The sequence below is a fragment of the Semicossyphus pulcher genome, unplaced genomic scaffold (assembly GCF_022749685.1).
Source record: "Semicossyphus pulcher isolate SPU_LCO1_2020_fin unplaced genomic scaffold, fSemPul1.0.p SCAF_4, whole genome shotgun sequence".
Lineage (NCBI taxonomy): Eukaryota > Metazoa > Chordata > Actinopteri > Labriformes > Labridae > Semicossyphus > Semicossyphus pulcher.
The window spans coordinates 14,475,001-14,496,685 of NW_027211715.1; the positions used below are offsets into that span (position 1 = coordinate 14,475,001).

The 21,685-nt window shown below is 41.2% G+C and overlaps 1 protein-coding gene across 7 annotated transcripts in view; it reads right to left on the minus strand.

Annotated features, from left to right (window-relative positions):
- The window catches only part of celf5a (cugbp, Elav-like family member 5a), a 194,735-nt gene extending 188,495 nt beyond the window's left edge, over positions 1 to 6,240 (minus strand). For all 7 annotated transcript variants that reach the window (XM_069679457.1, XM_069679453.1, XM_069679456.1 and 4 more), the window contains exon 1: positions 5,862 to 6,240. In XM_069679457.1, the coding sequence (XP_069535558.1) occupies positions 5,862 to 6,219 (358 nt within the window). In that variant the 5' untranslated portion in view covers positions 6,220 to 6,240. The remainder of the gene's footprint in view (positions 1 to 5,861) is intronic.
- Positions 6,241 to 21,685: the final 15,445 nt, after the last annotated feature.

The window sequence follows — 21,685 nt, forward strand, 5'->3', positions numbered from 1 at the left end:
TGTGACCTGCAGCACATCGAAAATAATTTAGCCCAAACCCCCCCTTTAGATCTGAAGGACTGTTAGAACAGCCACAAAGAGCGGCATCCAGTTTTCCTACATTCTAATTAACTCAAATGTCTCTTGTTGCAAGAATCATATTCATATTTTTAGAATGATTTTATAATAAAATAAAAAAAACTAATTTTTAATCAACAAATGCTTCAAAATAGGGCTGCACGATATCATTTAACAATCGCAATTGCGATGAGTGCGTGTGCATCGATGTGCGATAGTGAAAAAAATTAACTGAAGCTGCTACTTTATTGCTGCTTAGTGCAAATCAAAAACTCGCCAGTTTCTCGTTTTTAATGGCTAATGGCTGGTGCAGCTCTTCATCAGAACACAGAGTGTGTCACCTGCCTGTAAACTGTAAACAAGCACGAGCAGTTTGCTCTGTTACCTGAGGTGGCTCATAAGTGAGACTATTCCTGTTATCAGCAGCATCTCGTCCCGGTGCTGGTTAATGCTGCGGCTACATAAACAGATCGTTCACAGAGCGGATGTGCCGAAGAGTGTTTACTTTTAGCGGCTACACCATGCAGCACACACACGGCGTGAAGTTGTGTGCGCAGACAGGAAGTAGGAGATGTGAGCTCTCGTTTCCAAAAGATACCGGGCTGATCTCGCTAATTGAACAAAGATTTGAACATGGTATGATGACATACCGTACAACACAGCTGCATCCCACAAGTCTGTGAAAGAAACGTGTCACTCCACTTCTTCATGCAGGTGTCAGAGTCACTGAACCAAGTGTGATAAAAGAAGGAGAAGAGGTTTGGTTTTTTTAGAAGAAAATAGACTTAAAAGTCCCAAATAATACCAGGTATGGCTGTTTATATGATTTTAAAAATCACTGTAAATATCACAGAACAAAAAGTTATCGCAGAGTCACTTTTTCCCAGTATCGTGCAGCCCTACTGCAGAAGCAAACGGCAACAACAAATTAATTTAACTTAAAAGTGATAAAAGAGCCTTTAAAGAGCCTTGAACCCTTAACACTCATGCCATCACAATCATGCCACTATACAATCTAAAACAAACCAGCATAAAGCTTCATTTAGTCCGTCTGATGAAATATACATTTAGTGTACTGTTTCATAAACAAGTGTCTTAGTGTTAATTGGTCCATATTTTCCCCTCAGACCTCACTGTGCATCTTCTCATATCCGTCTCTGCTCCAGGCTCCCATTAAGAGCAAACATATTCCACAAAGGTCATGGAATAACGGCACTTCCAACACACTGAAAGCATAATATACTGCGAGCCATAATGAATGTTGCATTGGAGCAGGAAATCAATCCATCTGAAAGGCTCTCCCGGGCAGGGATTAAGGGGAGAGAAGCCGAGACAGAATAAAAAGCCAGGTGAGTCTGGTGAGCGGACGCTGACCTCCAGCAGAGCACGGCCTTGTCGGCATCTGAGATTGGCAATCTCCTTGGAAAAACCAACAGAAAAGAGGAGAAAAGATAGGGGGGGAGGCAGCGCTCCTCATCCTGGAGTCAAGGCCCATAGCGCCTGTCAGTAGCAGTTGAGCTGCTGCATCTTTTATGAGGACAGCCCTGTTGCTTATTACAATATTTACAGACGTTTAAAGATTGCGAGGCGAGTGTTGTTACTGCGTTAGTTTGGCTCGATGGCCTTCGCTCACTAGCCCTGACAGAGGATTTTATTCCACATTTGTTAAATCCAATCACTGCGCGAACTGCAAGGAGACTGAGAATTGTTTTTCCTGCCTCAGTGTTCGGCTAAAACGGCATAAAGAAGATTGTTTGATTTCATTAGCGATGGTCGTACTGATGTCTGGTAAATCAGTGATATCATACCAGCATGTTGTGTACGTCCCGTCCATGTCACTTCTACAGCTCTGTTTATAGTCTGTAAGTGAATTTAGCCCATCTGTTTCCTCAGGGGGGATGCTGTCCTACAGCAGTGCCGTGATCTTTGACACTCTCCATAAGGCTCACACACAATATGGAGACGTGAAGATGCACACACACTTCCAATCATATCAAAGAGGAAACACAGGCTTCAACCGACCCGAGCTTAGTTTAATCAATGCTACTGCCTCTCAGGTATAATTTAATAAAGGAAAACAGCAGCCTCATATTAACGGCATATCATTTTGGTTTGATGCATATGCTGCGTTCCTGTTTCCTTCCTTCTCTCTTTTTTTATTAGCAGGGCGACCCACAGAGGGACGCGATCCATCAGACTCGCTCAGAGGGAGAAAAAATATAAACTTGAATAAATATTTCATTAGATTATTCTGTGATTTAATGTGCTTCTGCTTGGCTGGGGTCTACGGCAATATCTCTGGTCCATTTATAAATGCATTAACACGATGATACCCGACAACAGCTTCATATTGATACCCCGGCAGAGCTGGCCGGCAGATTGAAGCAGCGTTAGGGTTTGTTTGGTCTGTCTGTCTGTGTGCTGTGCTGAATCACACCTGCATGGGGGGAGAAAAGATCTCTCCTTCCTCTCTTTTTCTCTCGTCTGATAGCATGTTACTTGACTGCACAAGGGAAAATCAGTCAATCTTAGCAGCAGTCTCAGGATAAAATCTGTCCAGAGAAATAGAGCGATTCATTCTGCACTGGAACAGATTATGTTTGCTCTGAGTGCTTTTCATTTTAAATCATCCTTTTCGCAGCAGAGCTGTCAAATTGGACACAAAAATAAGAAATAAAAGAAAATAAACTGAACACATGAAAACAAGGCTGCTTATTAAAGCCTTGTTTCTGCATGTTTGCATGTGCACAGACGTGCATGTGTGCGTTCTGCTATAAGAGGAAGCTAATTAGAGCCAAAGGGAGAAGCTTTCACAGTCTATGATAAATTCAACATCAGGAAATCCTTTACCTATTAATACCAGTTGGGTGACAATAATTGGCAGGCCATCGGCAGCGTGGGCAGAATTAATCATTTGAAGAGGCAGACTAGACTGAATTTTTAATTGGCAGAGGCAGCCACTGTTTAGGGAAGCAACCAGCTGATCACCCAAGAGACTGCTGCTTCAGACAATGCACATTTGCTAATCCTCTTGAGTCAAGTTATTATGGCCATGCATTATTATCACGCTTTACAAACTAATTCCATGTTTTCCCTCATGGATTACCACGGGGGGGAAAATAGTTGCATAAGAAAAGAGGGAAGAATAAACACACGAGAAGCAGAGTGTGCACGAAATGAAAAGCAAAATGACAGCGTTAGTGCAGGGACTACAAATGCACCATACTGAGAAGGATGACAATCATGTGTGTGTGTGAGTGTGTGCGTGTTGTTCCAGTGTGTCCATCAGGATCCATACTAATAATCCTATTCTGCTGAATAACATGATTAACTATAAAATAAGCTCATCACAGATCATTGACGTGTTAGGGTTTGTTTATGTATTGTTAATCATGTGGCCTGAATTCATTACAATTTAAGCTATTCAGTTTGCTTGATTAGCACTAATGTTAAATAATGACTTGTTTGTAAGTTAATGAACACAGGTTTAAAATGTTTGCTTTGAGAACTACATTTAAAATTAGGTTTTTGTAGTTTTTACACAGATCAGGGAGCTCCAGAGTATTAATGATGTCATAACTGATCGTGGTTATTTAAGTAATATTAAAAAACAGACGAAAGCTACAGGGAGAGCAAAACTACAACTTGTGAAAAACTACTAAATATATAGTTATGTCTCCATTTTCTGTCGGTATAAATATGTCTAAGAGCCTCAAATGTCTCCTCCCGACACCACAATCAGCTAACAGCCAATCAAGAGCAAAATACTGCAATCATTATGCAACACAGGGCAATGACATTTCAGTATACGTATGCACACACATGCACGAGCAAACACATACCGCTGAATGCCAAATGAGTGCTACACTGAAAGAAATGTCGTCCCTTCCACACACCGACAATATCAGCTGCAGCATCAGGAGCGTTCAGGCATGTGGCTTCATGAAATATGTTGCTAATAGGAGCTATGATAGCATAATGTTATTGTGCATGCAGAAACTGAGACATAAACATAATACGTGTGATCCGAAGGTGATCACAGATATTGTGTGGTATAAGGCCGATTTATATATTTCATCCATTCTTGCTATCTTCCTTTTTTTTCATGAATCATTATCTTATCTAAAGGAACTTATTAGTTGCAATACTGTGTCCTTTGTCATTAAAACCACACCATCAATCCCTAGATGTCAATCCTTATGAATAAATACGCAGGGCGAAAAAACTGGGACTCTACTTGGGTTCCTTCCTCCATACAGGACCACTGTGACAACCTTTGCAACGGTTACAAATGTAATATCTTATGATGGTTATTGCCATTGAAGACATGACATTATTTGCAATGTTTGCAAATGGCATTCACATTATTGAAACAGATTGTCATTTGTCTGCTCTAAATGTCACTGCAATAAAAGACTTATCTCCTGTGCTAACATCCCTCACATATCAGCATCTGCTCTGCAGGAGTGCAGGATGGGGATCGGAAGGGGAGGATTGAATTAAGAAAGAAACAAAAAGATAGTCATGGTTTTTGGTGTGTGAGGGGCAGTTTAAGAACATATTAAACTGTAGATGAATGATTATGACACAGCTGTAGTTCAGACAGGGCTAGTGCTGCTCTTTCTCCCTTTGGATTGTGAATATGGAGCATGTTACAAACGATATCAACAGTATGTTTTCCCTTTATGTTAAAATTTGGATAAAAATGAAGCTAAAAGTTTGATGCAGGTCACATTCATTATCATCACGTTAAGTAAAGGTCACTCTGACTATTTCAGCCAATATACAGCCTACGAAGTGTTGTGTTCACTGTCTAACCTGGCTGAGTTCAGACAAAAATGCAACGTGATTCACTAAATTAAACTCGGGTGAAAGTGATGATGATGCTGATGCTGATGATGACGTCTACGCTGCGTGCATTGCACTGTGAGGGGCGACCACATATTGTGAAAAGAGTTTCCCACCCAGGTAGCGATGCACAGCATACATCCCTGATAACAAACTTCATTATAGAGGGTGGAAGTTGTCAGTGTGTACAGTGAGCTGCGTGGATTTACACCCTCCGCCTCCCTCAGCCTTCATCTCAGCAGCAGCTCTGCTCACTCTCCGCGGCCACGTCCGTCATCTTGCGACACTTCTTGCGCCCTTTGGAGACACTGTGGTGAAGGCTATTGAACTGATTTCACCGTCGGGTTTGCACACAACCCCACTCGCACATGGGGAGATGTTAAAGAAAGCATATGGATGAATAAATGATGCCGCCCCTCCGCGGAGGACGGGGCTGGCAGGGGAAGGCTCTTTAAAAATGCATCCTTTCCAAGCGCCTCTGCCCCACTTAACAGCGTGTTAAGGAAATACTGTCCAATTTCAATAAATTACAGAGCAAGGCCAACACTGTTAGCCACCAGAACAGTCGTGATACTGCAAACGATCATAATATTTGTAAATATCCCATTTTGGTTGCGTAGGTAATGACAAATGTGGAATTATAAAGATGCAACTACAAATATTAGCCTTTCAAAATAAAATAAGAACTTGTGCTTTTTAAGAAAATGAATCATCATTTGACAAACGTCGTGAATGTAGATGAAAATATGAAAGACATGGTGCATATTACGGTTATATCAGAATAGTAGACTGCTATCAGATCTGGATAAAACCGGAATAAACCTAAGAAAAGTGACAAATCGCAGTATTTTCGCGCTACTATTTTAACACAAATGAGTTCAAAAGGCACATGTAGTAATAAGCAGTTATAAGCGATATACAGGGCCTTGTAGCCGTCTAAAGGGGCGACACGTTACCTTTGTGCATGCCGGTGTATCGGTCCTTGAGAACTGTCAGCTCGTGGATTTTCCCAAACTGTTCAAACAGGGGCTTCAGGTCTTTTTCCTCCAGGTTCCGCGGTATCTGCCCGATAAACAGCTTAATGGCATCTTGGTCTTTCATGTTGCCGCTCTCCGGATGAATTGAAATGGGTTCTGACCCGTTCATGGGTTTCGGGAATGTGAACTGAGGGTACTGGTGCTGATGTGGGATCAGTAGTAGTGGTTGTTGGGTCGGTGGTGCCCCAGGTCCGGTGAAAACCAGGCTGGAGTGAGCGGGCTGGGGCTGCTGTGGATGGTGCTGCCTTCTTGTTTCAGTCTGAGTGAATCTGGCCATTCTGAGCTGGGAGCAGAGTGGATAATAATGACAACACACACACACACTGTGAGAGAGCAAGCACTCAGCTGGAAACCAGGCTGACTTTCTATCCGACACACAACACACACGCACACAGCACGAGGCAGAGGGGGGTGATAGTGGCGGAATAAGCGCGCAGGAGCGATATTAGACGCTCTGCGGCGACACCCAGTGTCAGTTAGGAGGTACTGCAGCTCAGGAAGGGAAGCCTGCCCAATAGGCTGCCATGCATTGTTTGACATTTGGCTCTGACCTGCTTTTTTTAATATGACTGTTTGTCATTTGTTTTATATATATTTTTTAATCTGTCTTTTATCTGATATGTTTTTATCTGCATTTTTTATTCATCTTTCCATATATTTTGTGAAGCACTTTGTAACCTTGTTTAAAAAATGCTTTATTCATAAAGTTATTATTATTTAGACATGTGGTCTTGTCATAGTAGAACAAGCACAGGTGTTAGTAATAACATTAACGATGTCTCCTTTCTATTTAAGTGTCCCAGTAAGCTCCAACAGCCATCATCAAGATTATTATTTACACCTGTGCAACGCCTTCTGTGGCCTGTAAGCCTATTATGATGGAGGTAACAGCCCTTAATTTCAAATATTACATGAATTTTAAAAAAGTGCTGGCAGTGATGTGAACATAAGCCACACTTAATTCTTTCAAAATAAAGGAGCTTTATGTGACAGTTGTATGTTGCATTTCTCGTTCCATGTCAGACTCTGTACTAAAATTATACCAAGTAAAAGCTAAGGAGGCACTGCAAGGGTTAGATTAAAGTAAATCTGCAGAATGCTTGAAGATAAATAAAGGATTTCTTATTGAAACGTGGTTGAGAAAAAGTGTTACACAGTTTAAAGTGGCCAAAAAATCATTCGACCTGGACCGTGTTTGAGTAAGCCTACAGTATGTAAACTAAAGACGTGTCCAACTGTACATCTTAATGTCCACTAACAGTTTGTATAATACACAGAAGTAATTAAGGAGAAACTAGGCAACTGTTCCAATAGAAGTCAGTAAAAAGATTTCACCCTTTTGAGCAACAAAGACCAATTAAAATTGGAAGCTAATTTTTCCTTTAAAAGCACAACTCTGGACCCTTTCTGCTGTCAAAGTTTCACACAATCTGTTTTAACTGCACTTTGTGGCTGTATTAGAAAAGGACAGTGATCAATACAGGCTTTTTGCCTCCCCCTGGAATTTTTTCAGCAGTTCAATTCAAAGGGCTTTTATTGGCATGAAAGTTTCAGAAACAATGTTCCCAATGCCAACAATGTTTTCAGCTCCGGTGCCAAGATTTTGTGTTACAGATGGGCGTGCTCTCTAAAGCTTCAAAGGGCTCAGCTATATGATGTTAGAGTGTCAGTTAGAGTAATTTGTTAAAAAAAGATAGAAGATAAAAGAGCCGCTCATGATGATTAAATATACACTTCTATTAATAGTACAAATACAGTACATGTTGGCATGGGCTTCTGAATGAAGTTGAAACTGTATTGGTGTCCATGCATGTGCACAGTAAAAGCTGCTGTATGGGCAAATGCTCTGTTTATAAGTTAATGGTATTGCTATCAGTAATCTGTCATTAGATTGAGTCAGGGGACCTGCAAACATTAACCACAATTAGGAGACTTACTGTAAGTACTTTTCAAATAGCGCGCAGGCTAATCCCCCAAGAGAGGTGCATTTGCATCATGTGCCTTCTCTTTGCAGACACTGTCAATAGCTCTCAGATTAAAATAAAAAAAAAATCACTATCAACTGTAACTGAAGGGACAACAGTGACAAAACTAATGCACGACAGGGAGTGTAGTTTGGCTTGCAACTTAACCACAAACCACCTTTTAACTAAAACACATCCGCCGGACAGATTTCTAATTAAAGCCTATTTAACAGTGGATTAAATAAAGTGATATACACTGTCTGTGACAGCAGGCTCAAGGCTGCAAGCTGGAATCAATACTGCTGCTGGCTGCTGCTGCTTCTCTTGCTGTGTAGGAGCGGCACCACAGGGGTCCCCTCGCACAACTTTGACTCACGAATGGCTGCATCTCTGTGTGAGAGAATCGCCTTCAGCTGCCTCTGTTGCTCTGAGGTCAGCAGTACACCTGTAAAGCAAGGAAGGGCTCACATCTAAGGGCCTTGTTACAGCATGCAGAAGGAACAGATACACAAAGTTCAGGGTTGAGAAGTTTGGAGGAACACGGTTGTTTTCACAGGACTGAAGTGGGGATAATTTCAGCTTTATTGAACTCTGCTCATAATATTTCTGTCTGCAGAGCTCAATAAGTGCAAGTGTGGGGCATCAGCTGGCAGGGGTACACATTGACATTAGCAGTCGATAAAGCAGTGGGTGGTAGCTACACAGACACCGGGTATGTTTTATTGTAAACTTGTTCTTTTGAAATGTGACTGTGATTCTTTGAAGCAGTCGGTCCCAGAGTGCTTTGCAAGACAGAGCTGCTGAAACTGCTGTTTGATGTCGATTTGGGCGCACAAGTTGCTGTGTTATTTTATGCTTCATTCATCATGTTATAAACGTATCGATTAAAAGAGGCAGGGTTCTCTCTGAATGTGGCCGGCCGTCTCAGTGCGACTCAGAGTCACAGTAGAAGTGTTCTGAGGAGGGCTCAGCATGTTACCGCTCCTACATCTGTAGTGAGGAAACAAACAGGGACTCAGAGCAGTATTGAACAAGAGTACCGAGCTGTCATGGCACCGGCTCACGGACTCCGAGGGAGGCTGGGGGTCTATTTTTAGGGACGTGGTCAGCACAGGGGGGGAGGGGTATTCAGAACTTCCACTTCATGCTTTTTTATTGACCAATGCCATTAGTGTTTGGCCCAAGCTGAAGGCAGAGACAAGAAATCAATAAAGGTCGCACTATTAGTGTGAACTAAAAAGTTACATACAATTTAACTGGCTGGCTTCATTCTGCTGCTTGTTAACCAGGCCGGACCCTGATGGGAGGCAGCCCGGCTGGATGTGTTCAGCTCGGGAAGACTGGGAGGCCCAGAGGGAGACGCAGGCAGCTGAGGGAGCCATTCTGCATTCTGTGTGCACTTGTCGACACACAGTGAAGACAGGAAGTCAGACATGCTCACACACACTTCCTAATTACCCAAATTCAATATTATTCTGCACGTCCGGCTACTCATTGCATATTGTGCAAACACAGCAATGCACATTAGCATAAATCTCATACAGTAAATATAAGAAAACGCACATATTATCCTGCAATATGCCGCCTAGTCGAGTTAAAGTCAGTGAGCAAATAAAGAACTTTACAAAATAAATGTGCAACACTTAAGGGAAAGCTTCCTCTCTGCTTGGGCTGGCATGCTGAACTTCTGAAAGTGTAGTTGTGGTTTAATAAGCGGTAAGAGTTAGAGGTGTCCCCTGGTGCCTAATTCACCATCGCACTCTGGTTCTGCATTGCAAAGCATGCTCGCTCAACTGTGAGGTGTTGTTCAAGAAAATTAGGGTGTGATGCGATGATGGCATATCACACTGGAGACAGTTTTATGGACCACTGAGTTAACAGGCTGATGAGATGTGATAAGAGCAGGCTGAACTGGGGAGTTAGAGTGCCGCACCTTTCTCTCTCCGCAGGCCTCAGATCTCTCGTCTGAAAGCCGTGTGGAGACCTTCGACATCGATCAATGATTTCCCGATAAGGAACACTCCCGCATGTCTTTCCTTCAATCAAGAAAATTAAATAAAATGACCTCTTCATGGTTTTGAATTTGTGGGTTTGACTTGACAGCTGCATCCAGATGTGGGGAGAGGACTGTGTTTTGGCTCACTGTAACTACCTGTTTTAATTATCGTGCCCTGAACTATGACTACACCAGCCTTGAAGTGCAGCTTTCTTGAAATCGACACAAATGTTTCATATGTAACATATCTGACAATTTCTTTACCCATTACATGTTAAAGCAATCCTTAAACACCCATTTCCCTGTGTTCCATCCATCCACTATCTGTACCTGTTCAGGGTCGCGGGGGTCTGGAGCCGATCCCAGCTGTCATTGGGCGAGAGTCGGGGTACACCCTGGACTGATCGCCAGTCAGTCACAGGGTTGATACATAGACTCACACTCACACCTATGGGCAATTTAGAGTCACAGATGAACCTAACGAGCATGTCTTGGGACTGTGGGAGGAAGCCGGAGCACCCACGCATGCACGGGGAGATTAGCATACAGAAAGGGCCCACTTCGTTCCAACTTGGATTCAAACCAGGAACCTTCTAGTTGTGAGTGGACAGCGCGAACCACTGCACCACCGTGCAGCCCATCCCTGTGTTCACTAAATGTTATTTGATTCTGTATGATACATGATAGCTGACTGGTTTCTGACTAGACTAGATTCTGATTGGCTGCTGGGTGAACATTCATTCCTGATTAAGGACACCTTCTATGTAATTCCCATAAACCTGTCTATTCACTGTTCTGAATCAATGCGCTGGCTACGTGTCAAATCCTCCATTTACAAGTTCTGCAACGCGTTAACAAGCTAACATCTTATTACAACAATGAGGAACTTCAACATTAGACGTGTAAAGTGCAGTCCTACAGTGCCTCTTCCTCTGAACACCACATGATGGCGCCTGTAACGCATGAGCTGCAAAACATACTCTGTCCCTTTGAACCTTTGATCAGTATTCTTCTATCAAATATCCTGTCTCATATCCTACTTCAGGCTGCAGCCAACAGCTAACATTGGCTATAATCTTGCAGCTCATTTGCAACTCAAATCTTGTTCAGTCTGATAATAAGTCTGATATTATGAATTAAAGTATACGATTCTTAAACAGGGCCATTCCTTTTTTTTCCCTTTTAGCTTTTTGCCGTTATCGAGTGGGGCATTGAAAACGAAGGAAGAGAGAGTGTGGATGACCTGCAGCGAAGGCCGAGGGTCAGAGCCGAACCCGGGGCCGCTGAGTCGAGCAGTATGCTTCTATACATGCTTGAACCGCTGAGGTTGCGACGTTGTGTTCCCCCAAATTAAACCAATTGCTGCAACTCTCTCTCAACCTTGCAGTTTTTCAAACTTTTCCACACATTTTACAAATCATCCTGTGTCCTTTATGCACCAAACTTCTTTGAAATTCAAAATATTGATCCCCTGAGGTCTGCAATGTTGTACAAACTTTGGAGGGCATCTTTTACTGCGTCTTTAAAGCTCCTGTGAGGAGATTTTTGATGGTTATGAAACAGACTGAAATTAATTCTGATTACTCTATATGACCTACAAAAGCAAAGCAAACCATCAGAGACAAGATTGATTATTTCTACAGTTATTTTTAATGCCTGAAACTGCTGGCTGAAGAAGGTGTCAGACGAAACATTTTACAGGGCAAACATTTAAATAGTGATACATATGACTGTTAGAGAAAGCAGGATGAGAATTCTTGTTAAAAAGCACCACTTAAAGCATTTACAGAACAAAATCAGCAAAGAGATAAGAGGTACGGCTTTGTCCACAGGAGGCGCCAAAATCAACACAAACCCAAAGTTCCTCACAGGAGCTTTAATATGTTTGGAACTCTGCATGATAGAGATGGACTTTTTATGCTGTGCAGCAGACAGCTTGCTATTCTAACAAGGCTCACTTACCCATGTTTCTGTGCTGAAAACTGTTAGCCATTCACGCATCCACTGCCTGAGGCCTTGTGTTGACTTGATGGACGATTCAGAGGCTGTGTTCTTAACTTTCCACCGACCAGAGGCTTTGTTACTGAGTCGGTCACAGTGGATGTGTGAAGTGTTAAACCAGGCACTTTAGGCAACAACAATCACTGAAAATTCCTGTGATATCCTGGAGGGGCTGATGCATTGGTACTTTTACTGATGTAAATGTTGAATGTATGACTTTTCCTTGTAACTTATTAACCCTGTTTATTGAGCAGTACCATCCCCACTGTGGATTCAGCTCAAGCTCTTCACCGACTCATTAGGGCCCTGAGCAGGTTGTTTTCAGTCCGCAGAGGGAAGCCGAGAATTTTCCCATGCACCAGGCCACTTGCTTGCTGAGCGCAACACGAGTCCCACGATAAATATTGGAAACAATTTAGAATTTTGAAGATTAATTTCATCATCCAAAAACCACCTCTAACAGAAAACCATTACACACTGTGATTGCTGCAGTTTTGTTGAACCAAAAGAGACGGTAAGCCTGCAGAGCAAATCTTGTGTCTGATTTGAGAAGCCTCTTCTATTACCTAAATTACAAGATCGTCTGGACTGCTGCTGTTTCACCATTGGTACAATTTTCTAAAGAAAAACATCATCATATCAACTCGCATGGTTTTTCACCTCCTGTGTCCTCCCTTCATGCATCCCCAGCTCAATAAAGTCCATTTTCAAGAGAGAATATTTGTGTCCTCAGATCACACAATGGTGCTTGTTGCAGGTAAGTCCTTGCTATATTGACATAGAAGATAAAGATTACTGAAAAAAGTGACTCTTTAGAAGGCACATCATTAGAGAGAGAGTGAAAGTGGCATTCAAGAAAATATGTATTCTTTTCTATCCCCAAATTAAATTTGTACTTACATTTTCTCACCACCAGATGGCAGCTGTGTACCTCTGTGATTCCTCTCCAGTCATGTAAGGACACCCGTGTCTAAATAATGACTAACCTGTATTAAATTATTGCCAGTTGGCCTCAAGCTACGTCTTAAATATCACATTCGCTGTTAATAATCCATAACAAGACCACCAGCCAAACAGGAAGGGCTTGGACGGTAGCTGTGGATAGCTGGCCACCTTAAACGGCTGCTTATCTCTCTGCTTCCTCTGCACAAAGACCGTGAGGCTTCTGCACAACTATTACAGCAAGTTCCTGAAACGGGCTGTCATGGGAAACTAGGCCAATGTCATAATAGTATTGGTGTAAAAGTGTTGGTGTTTCAGGGCCACAGAACATCAGCTGTGTTCAGGCCCAAAGGAGACAAAATGAAACACCCCTCCTCCGTATATCTGTCAGCATGTTTTCAGCTTTACTCTTTCTTTACAATTTGTGAGTCATTCCAGAGAGTGTGAGTTATGTTCCTGCCTGAATCATATTAATAATTACAGCGGCCTTGCATTGAGCAGCAAACGTATGTTAGATAACTAAATACCGGCAGAAAGCATCCATCCTTCCAGAATCATGAAAATAAAAGAACATATAAAATGGAACTTTTAATTAGGTATTTGATGCCATAAAAATGGTGTAACGCCATGATTCATAACTCTGTTGACAAATACAGCAGTCAATCTGTTGCGGATAAGCAGAGTAGAGGAAGTACGGCGAGAAGAGACGCACAAGAAGCTGCTCTGCTGTTGCCGATAGGAGGGATCTTTAAAGTTTTTTCAGTATATCAAATCTGTGTTTTGGTTAGCTGAAGGGGCGGTACGGTAAGCTAATTCCATAGCTCCACCAGTTGACCTCTACTGAGCCGACTCCTAATGTGCAAGATGGCAGCGCCTGCTTCCAGGGGTAATGAGAGGATCATCCCTTTATGTATCCAGTCACTTGTTCATGCCAGGGCACCATGCCGTGTTTTTCTTCCATCACTTACCAGAGAAACTTTTTACTTTGCTTAAAGCAAGTTAATCCTGGTAGGGGTTTTAATAATGCACATGCAGCCGGTCCAGTGTTAACACACCAAACTTGAAGATATTACTCATCTCTGTTGTGATGAGTGAAGCTGCTTTTATTAGTGGTGGTGTTTTAAACTGCAAAATATGAATTGATTTTAATCACTTTGTTCTACGCAGTCAGAGCACCGATATAGGTGAGGGGAAGGACTAAGTTTCTTGTGCACAACATGATCTTCATTAATCATGAACAGTGTCTTCCACTACTACCAGATCTTAAAATTAAAACATCCTACAGTATACACACGGCATGAAAACATTATTAGGTTGATTTATTTTGTTGGCACAAAGAGGAGTCGCTGTAATACCCAAGCAAAGCAAGCCAGATGTTCTTTTGAGCAGAGCCCCTGAAGCCCTGCCAGAGCTGATTCCCAGACATTCCTGTTCAGCCTCAATAAGAAATTCCCTGCAGCGTGTTAACAGCCAGCCCTGAGCCAGGACTCCTCTCTGCATGCAGCACAGACTCCCTCCTGCAAGACGCAATGTTTGAAGACAGAGAAAGTGTTATCTGTGCTCAAAGTTTTTCTAAAGGATCAGCACTGTTCAACCATGTGAGGAAACAAAACGGATATTGGAACAGAGAAACAAACCACTGAGTGTTTGATTACAACGGGTGCATATGAACACATGGAGATTCCTTTTATATGCAAATGATCTAAAAAGGCCAAAAAGTTAATACAAATGACCTCTAGGCATTACATAAAAACTCCATCCATGGATGAGGTTGCTAGGCAACAGTGGCCGGTTAACAGTGGTGTACAGTATGAAGGTGAACAGCAGAACCTCGTGGACACTGTTTGGGCAAAAGTAGATTTAACAACAGGGCCCAGCTGTTCAAAACATATAACCAGGATCAGCTAATGAATCTTACTTTTGTCCTTGTTTTTCAAAGTAGAACTGGATTGGATCAACCTGATACAAATACAGACTTTTCGGGCCAGTTGTTCAAAGGTAATCTGATCAGATTTTGGTTATCGGATTGGATCAAATTTTGAAAATGGGTTGTTCAAAAGGGAAAGAAGGAATCTGAAATCGGATTAGATCACGTAATCCAATCCCAGTTTTAATCTGGATCAAACCTGCAGTTTGTGTGGTTCAAAACTTTTCAGTAGGATTTGGATAACTTTGATCCAAAGAAACAGGATCATCCTGATCCCAGCAGTTGTCTCATTTAGTGTATATACTTTTATTTATATTTTGCACTTTTAGTCTTTGAGCCTTTCAGTATAGTAAAGTAAAAATAAAATAAAAATGATCTTGTCCCCATGACATAATCCTCCAAACAGTTTTCAATAACAAACAAAAATTCATTTTTTCTTGTCATTCATCACTGTATATTAATTTCAAAGAAACAATCATCAGAGATGAACCTGTCAAAAATAATTTCTATGTATATTTGTTGTTTATTTGTTGTGGCTTAGATGAGGGGTCATACAAGAAATTATAAATGGAAGTGGATGTTTATGTTACACTTAACATTCACTTAAAGTGACCCCATGTTGGCTCTTCCACCTGTTGTTCTTTACATGTGGGCTACAGCTGGTAGCCCACATTGTGATATGTTGTCCCATTTAGAGCACTGGTAATCCCGATTTGGTAATCTTGAAAACTGTGTATCTGGATCAGGCTGATCCAATCCGAGGTTGTATTCAGATAAAAACTAAAACTGTATTACCTGATCTAATCTGATTTCAGAATCCATTTGATCCAATCCATTAGACGTAATCTGATCAGATTACTTTAGAACAACTAGGCCCTGTAGTAGTTAACACCCTGAGGCCGGCTCACTTTATTTAAACATGAGTCCCTGAAAAGTCAGTGTTTGATTTTGGATGCCAACAGAGCAGGAACGCACATTAGAGGTGGAACCAGTTCAGTATGATTTGCCTAAAAATCAGTTCAACAAAACAATCTAATATGAAAAGACCCGTGACCGTCACAGCATGCATCTTAACAAAAGAGACAATCACACAAGGAGAACCAAAAAAAAAGAGGATATCTCTCTCACAAGGCACGGATTGTGACTCGTCAAACACATGAGTAACATCAATAATGACTTTAAATCACTTAATAGCCTTTGTGGTATTGCCAGGGTGTCGCTTTTATGCGTGCTGGTTTCTGGCACAGATAGATAAAAATGAGTTCATCTTATTTGTTACATATACTTGGGTCAAAATGTAAAGTTAGTAATGCCAAGGACAGGTGTAAGCTGCTGAAATGATGTTACAGACAGACTCTGACCCTTCAGCCTGACCAGCTCATAGCGGTCCTATGGCTAACAAGTTAGCATGCCACTGACGGGACACGAAGCAGTATGCCTTTCATACTGGAGTAGCGTTACAGGTCCAATATTCTCTCAGTTATTAATTTGGATACATGTATCCAATATTTTACCTTTCTAGATAACTATTTTCATCAGTCTTAAGATCTTAACATCTGGCTAATTCATTTTTTTTTTGGAATGTTGCACTGACTGATTGAGTCCTGTGAATACCAAGTGGCTCATGGGGGATAAACAGGTAAAGTGTCAAATCCTGCAGGTCTAAAAGTTGACTTGCAACTCAAGTTTAGTGGCTCATTTTAATCTCAAGAGTATCACTTCTTCTCAGCTTTCCTTTATAGAGCAGAGTTTGTGCTGCTCATGGCTAGACAAAGGACAAGTGAAGGTTGTAGACACTCATTTTGGGATGAAGTGTTCCCATACTGGGCTGGAGCTGTTTTGATTTATTTTGCCCACAGGCTGAGCCAGTGAACTGAAACTTCACTGTCTGCTAACTTTGCTCATACTTTGAAACTTTGCTGACGTTTCCATCAATGTAGATTGAGTATGCTAATACTGCTTGATGCCACTACTGCGCAACTAGTGGCCCTAATGACTTTGCATGATATACGTACCCCAGAGAAGTATGTTGCATGTGGTTAACTTACATAAGGCACATGTGTTACTGTAAAGAAGATTTAGTGGTAGACATGCATGAGGTTTTTGTGGAAGACAGCTCTTCCTCCTGTCAAAATGTCATTATAAGATTGTTGAAGTCCCTTTTATTGCTTGTGTCACTCAACACAAATGACTTCTTTCACTTTCAAACTCTTTTTCTGCTCATAGTCCAGTGGGTGTTGCTCTCTACATGCTTTGACTGATCCCTTTAACAAGGAATTAGTTTGTTAGCATTCAAACTAAATATGGGTCAGTATATTTGTGTCTCAATGCTTTGTACAAATGATTTAATGAAACAACTCACCAGACAACCACAAAGATCAGATGATCAGTGCAAACGAATGAAGTGTTGATGTTTACATTTAGTGGCTATCTAAGGTCGTTATCACTCAACAGAACATGATGTAATCTATAAGGTAATCAGGACACTCTTTGTTTAAACAGTCCTGAAAACAAGCACCAACTGTGATATCTTCAGAACAGACATTTTCTGACCCAAACAGCTGACATAAAGCATAATGCACTTCACGGCGCAATATTCTCTAGTTCCCAACGTTGTTTCCGCTGACCCAAACAGCTGACCTGGTACAGTGCGCTGCATGCCTAGGTATACAGAGGCGGTGTCCAGAGCAAGACATAGTGCTGAGGTAAAGGGCTGTCTGACATCAATGTGAAGCGGTGACAAAAAAATCTAAATACAGAGTACACTTTAACTGAAATGTTTGTTTATAGTGTATGTAGGACTGTTTTAGTGGTAAAGTATGTGACCCTGTCTGCAGCTGTGCTTCGCTCAGCTTCCGTGTAGGAACTCCGGCCGGCTTCTTCTGTTATCTACTGTATGTAGTACACTTACTATTAAGTGCCTCATACAACCCCATCTCAAACAAAGTTACTATCCCTTTAAGGTCGTAGAAAGATCAGTTACACTTGCAGCTGCTTTCTTTTGCTCCATCAAAAAAGTTTTTTTACATCTCCTTTTTTTTTCTCCTAATGTATAAAGCCTCCACCGAGAGAGGTAAATCACTCAGATCTCAGATCAGAGTTTTTCATCCAGCCTTGAAGTCGACCTAAGCTCACCAGAGAGGTGATGCAAAAGAGCCTGTTGTCACATTGCTGGTCTGATGTGCTAATAGTGTTGCAGACATTGAATGGTACTTTTATGCCGGTAAATTGATTATGCAGAATTTTTTTTAAATTTATATTTGTGCCAAAACTAGCCTTGAGATACACAAATGTAAAGTGAGGTACTGATTAAAAGCATGTAAACGTCTGTTTTATACAGATTCAACTTGAATCAGACGAGCTCACGAGATCTAACTGCCTACTTAATTTTATCCATAAATTAAATATGCTAAAAACTATTTAAATGGTTAAAATTGAGATTAAAGTTCAAGTAAGGATGTAACAACCCCATTAATTGTTTAACACTTAACCAATTGCAATATTCATTTGGCACAACAAACACAGCCACCAAACGTCACATCTTACAGCTAAACTTTTGTACAACAGCTAGATTTTTTTTCATTAATACAAGGTCCTCACTGCTTCTTGGGGGAGGAAATGAGTATTTTGCCATATTTTCTTTCAAATTATGCATGTCACCTGTGAGGTCTTGCACTAATACAGCTCTTGACAGACTGGCATTTACTGTAGTGATTGGCATTTGATCTTCAGCATCTGTAAATCTCAGTGCGGCGTTGTTTCCAGAGGCTCATTACCATATCTTTCCCCCACCAACATTCAATTAGGAATACGTTGTCATCTGACCCTCATTGCAGATTTCTGGAATATAAAACACAGTGCAGAGTAGCTTTCAAATGGGGAATTAATAGTGCTCTGTCAAATGTCATATAAACTCATCAACAACAACAGGCAACAAGTCTATCCCATTCATTCATTATGCATGTGGAGCTTTTATTTTCCCTGCAGGGCTCTCATCACTGCACGAGGATGGCAGCTGTCCAATCACAGAGGAATCCAAGAAAGTGTTATTGAAAGCTCTGACATACAGTAAATTGAGATAAAAAAGCAGGTATTTTGGTAACAGTCAAGAACCATGCAGACTGTGTCCCTCCAGACATTGTCAAATTAATATTTCATAGAGCTGCTGACCTTATAGTTTGATCTCCTGAGGCACAGGGGAAGGTACATGCATGTTGGTTTGCTACTGGCATTTATGCATCATAGGGGAACAACCTCTTCAGATGTACAAAAGAGAGACGCAAACACAAAATATGGGTTTATTGTTTTTGTTTGTGTGTTATTTGTATTCCTTTCCGTCCAATGTGTGATAAATGCTGGATTGAGTTGAAGCATACGGGTCCAACAAGTGAGATTAACGACTAAATTAAAAGAGTTGTACCTCGTAATAAAAAATGATTGTTTGTGTAGTTTTTGTGATAAATATATACTTACCATCCCCTTCTCTGACTTAACACATAACATTGAAAATGTTTAAGAGTCAGGGACAGTGAGGCAGCAATGCTGTGAGCTAGCATAAACATGCTAACATGCTCAAAATGACAGTGCTAACATGCTATGGGCTGAGGAATGTGTGAAGGCAGAGGCGGTTACAAACTCAAACAATACAGTCAGTGATAAGTGGTGGCAAATAACATGTATATCCTGCCAACACAAAGTCAGGGACATTAACATTTCACTTTGTTGAGTCATTCAGTCAGTCATGTGCTGAAAATTTCCTTTTCCTCAGAGCTTAAGTTTTCAAAACAACTTGGAAGGCAATAGAACAATGCCCTTTGGAGCCCTCCTCCATCAGATAAAGAGGCCATAACTATTACATAATACTTCTTCTATGAAACTCAATAAGACTAGTCCTGCCAAGACTCTAACTCTGTGCTGTGTCAGCTGACAGCTAGCTTATCACCAGCTAGCTTGTAACTGCTAGTCTGCTGCTCCTTCATCACAGCCTCCTCTCTGGCTCTGCTCTGGTTTATCATCCCTACTGAGGTCGTTGACTTAAATATATGACAACTGTTTGCTGTTCTCCCTTCCACATTATAAACAAACTTATTACCATCTCTTACTTCTATTCATGACATCAGAAACTCTGTAAAATTGATTACAGGTGATGGTTAGTGGCCGTGACCTCCTTCTTCTGAGAGGATTTGCGGGTGAGATTTTGGTGGAACAGAAATAAGTTTTGAGCCCTTCAGGCAAGGCTAAGAGAACTTTTTAACTTTACACTTAAGCTGAAACTATTACAGAGAGCTATTTCTCGCTAGAATTTAATTTGTGGTGGTCACGCTGGTGAAGGGACACTCATGCTATTAAGTAGCTTTGATTTCTAAAGGGAAAATACCAGCCATTTTGGGAAATATACTTGACTGCTTTGCCACAAGTTAGATAAGAAGAAGGATACAACTTTCAGGTTTATATAGGAAACAGGCTACGATAAGAAGCTAGCGCCAGTAGCACCAACAGGAGGAAACAGCTAGCTGGGCTCTGTCTAAAATGAAAAAGTCTTACTACCAACACTTATTAAACTTACTTACATGTTATATGTTGCTTGTTTAATCATTACAAAATGTAAAGGGGTAGGCCTATGCATGTCACCAGCTGTTCCCGCCCTTACCCTTGCGTCACCAAACACCACTCCTGTCGCCTAGCAATAGGTAGCTAGCGGGCTAACTAACGTTGAGTAAGTTGCTATTATTATTATTAAGATAATTTGTTTCAAGGGCCCATTTGTTTTCTTAAACATGTAACACAGAGGATGTATTTGTCGGCCACATCTGTAGGAGCCTTTGAATTGGGACAGCCTTCAGCGCGCCACTGGGACAAGTATGGCTTTCAAAGGATGCAGCCCCTGGATTGGGACACAGCTTTTGTGTCCAGCTAAGCTAACGCAATGCTAGCTGTAGCTTCATATTCACTGTACAGACATAAGAGTGATATCAATCTCTTTAACTAACTCCTTGCAAAATAAAAAATATCTATTTTTCAAAGTAGGGACAAGTCTGTGGATGGTCAAAGTAAATTCAGTTTCTAACTGTGTTAGCTTATTAGAGAAAAGAAAAATCTCAGAACTTCATAAGATGACAGAAGACTCAGTCTTACGTGCATCTGGATCTATTCAATAATTCATGTACTTCTGTACTCTTGAAGATAATAATAAGAGAAAAAAATAATGAGACCCTCAAACAAATCACAAAACCCAGATAATAAAGAGAGATATGGTTCAAATAGTTTCTGTGTAATCCTGTTTTCATTCACTTCTTTGCAGTATATTCCTGATTTTAAGCCTCTTTAAAGGCTCATTAGAGCTTTAAGAGGCCTCAGGACGCTTTTTCTGCCATTACACGATGGTGTTCAAATGATGTGTAATTATTTATTTATTTACTTTACCAAACAACCTGTGTGTGTAAAAATTTGGTAAACAACATTGTTGTTTTCTAGGGCCTGGTCAGTGTATGAGCATTGTTGTATGAATAATATGCCAAAGGTCAGAGCTATCCTTGTGTCAATAAGCCATCAAAAAAATGGAAAAGAAACAACAGACTTTGACCTTCCTGCTGTTTTGCATCTCAATGGAGACTTCATGTCTTTCGTCTCCAGATAGACCAACTTGTGTAGTTCCTTAGTTGTGTACTCGTGAGTATTAATCAGATTATCATGAAGATATCTCCTTGTAGCCAATGGGGACAAAGCAAGCTAGCTGGCTGGGTGTGTTGTGTTGGAGTTTAAACTTTGGACCCGTGAAAGAAGAGCTGAGAGATACAGCGGAGACTTTTAGGAACGGAGACAAAGCTCCTCCACAAAAGGGCAAAGTGGATATTACGACTGGATCTTTGTGTTCTTTGGGGCTTCTTTGGTGGTCAGTCCAAGCGAGGAAGCT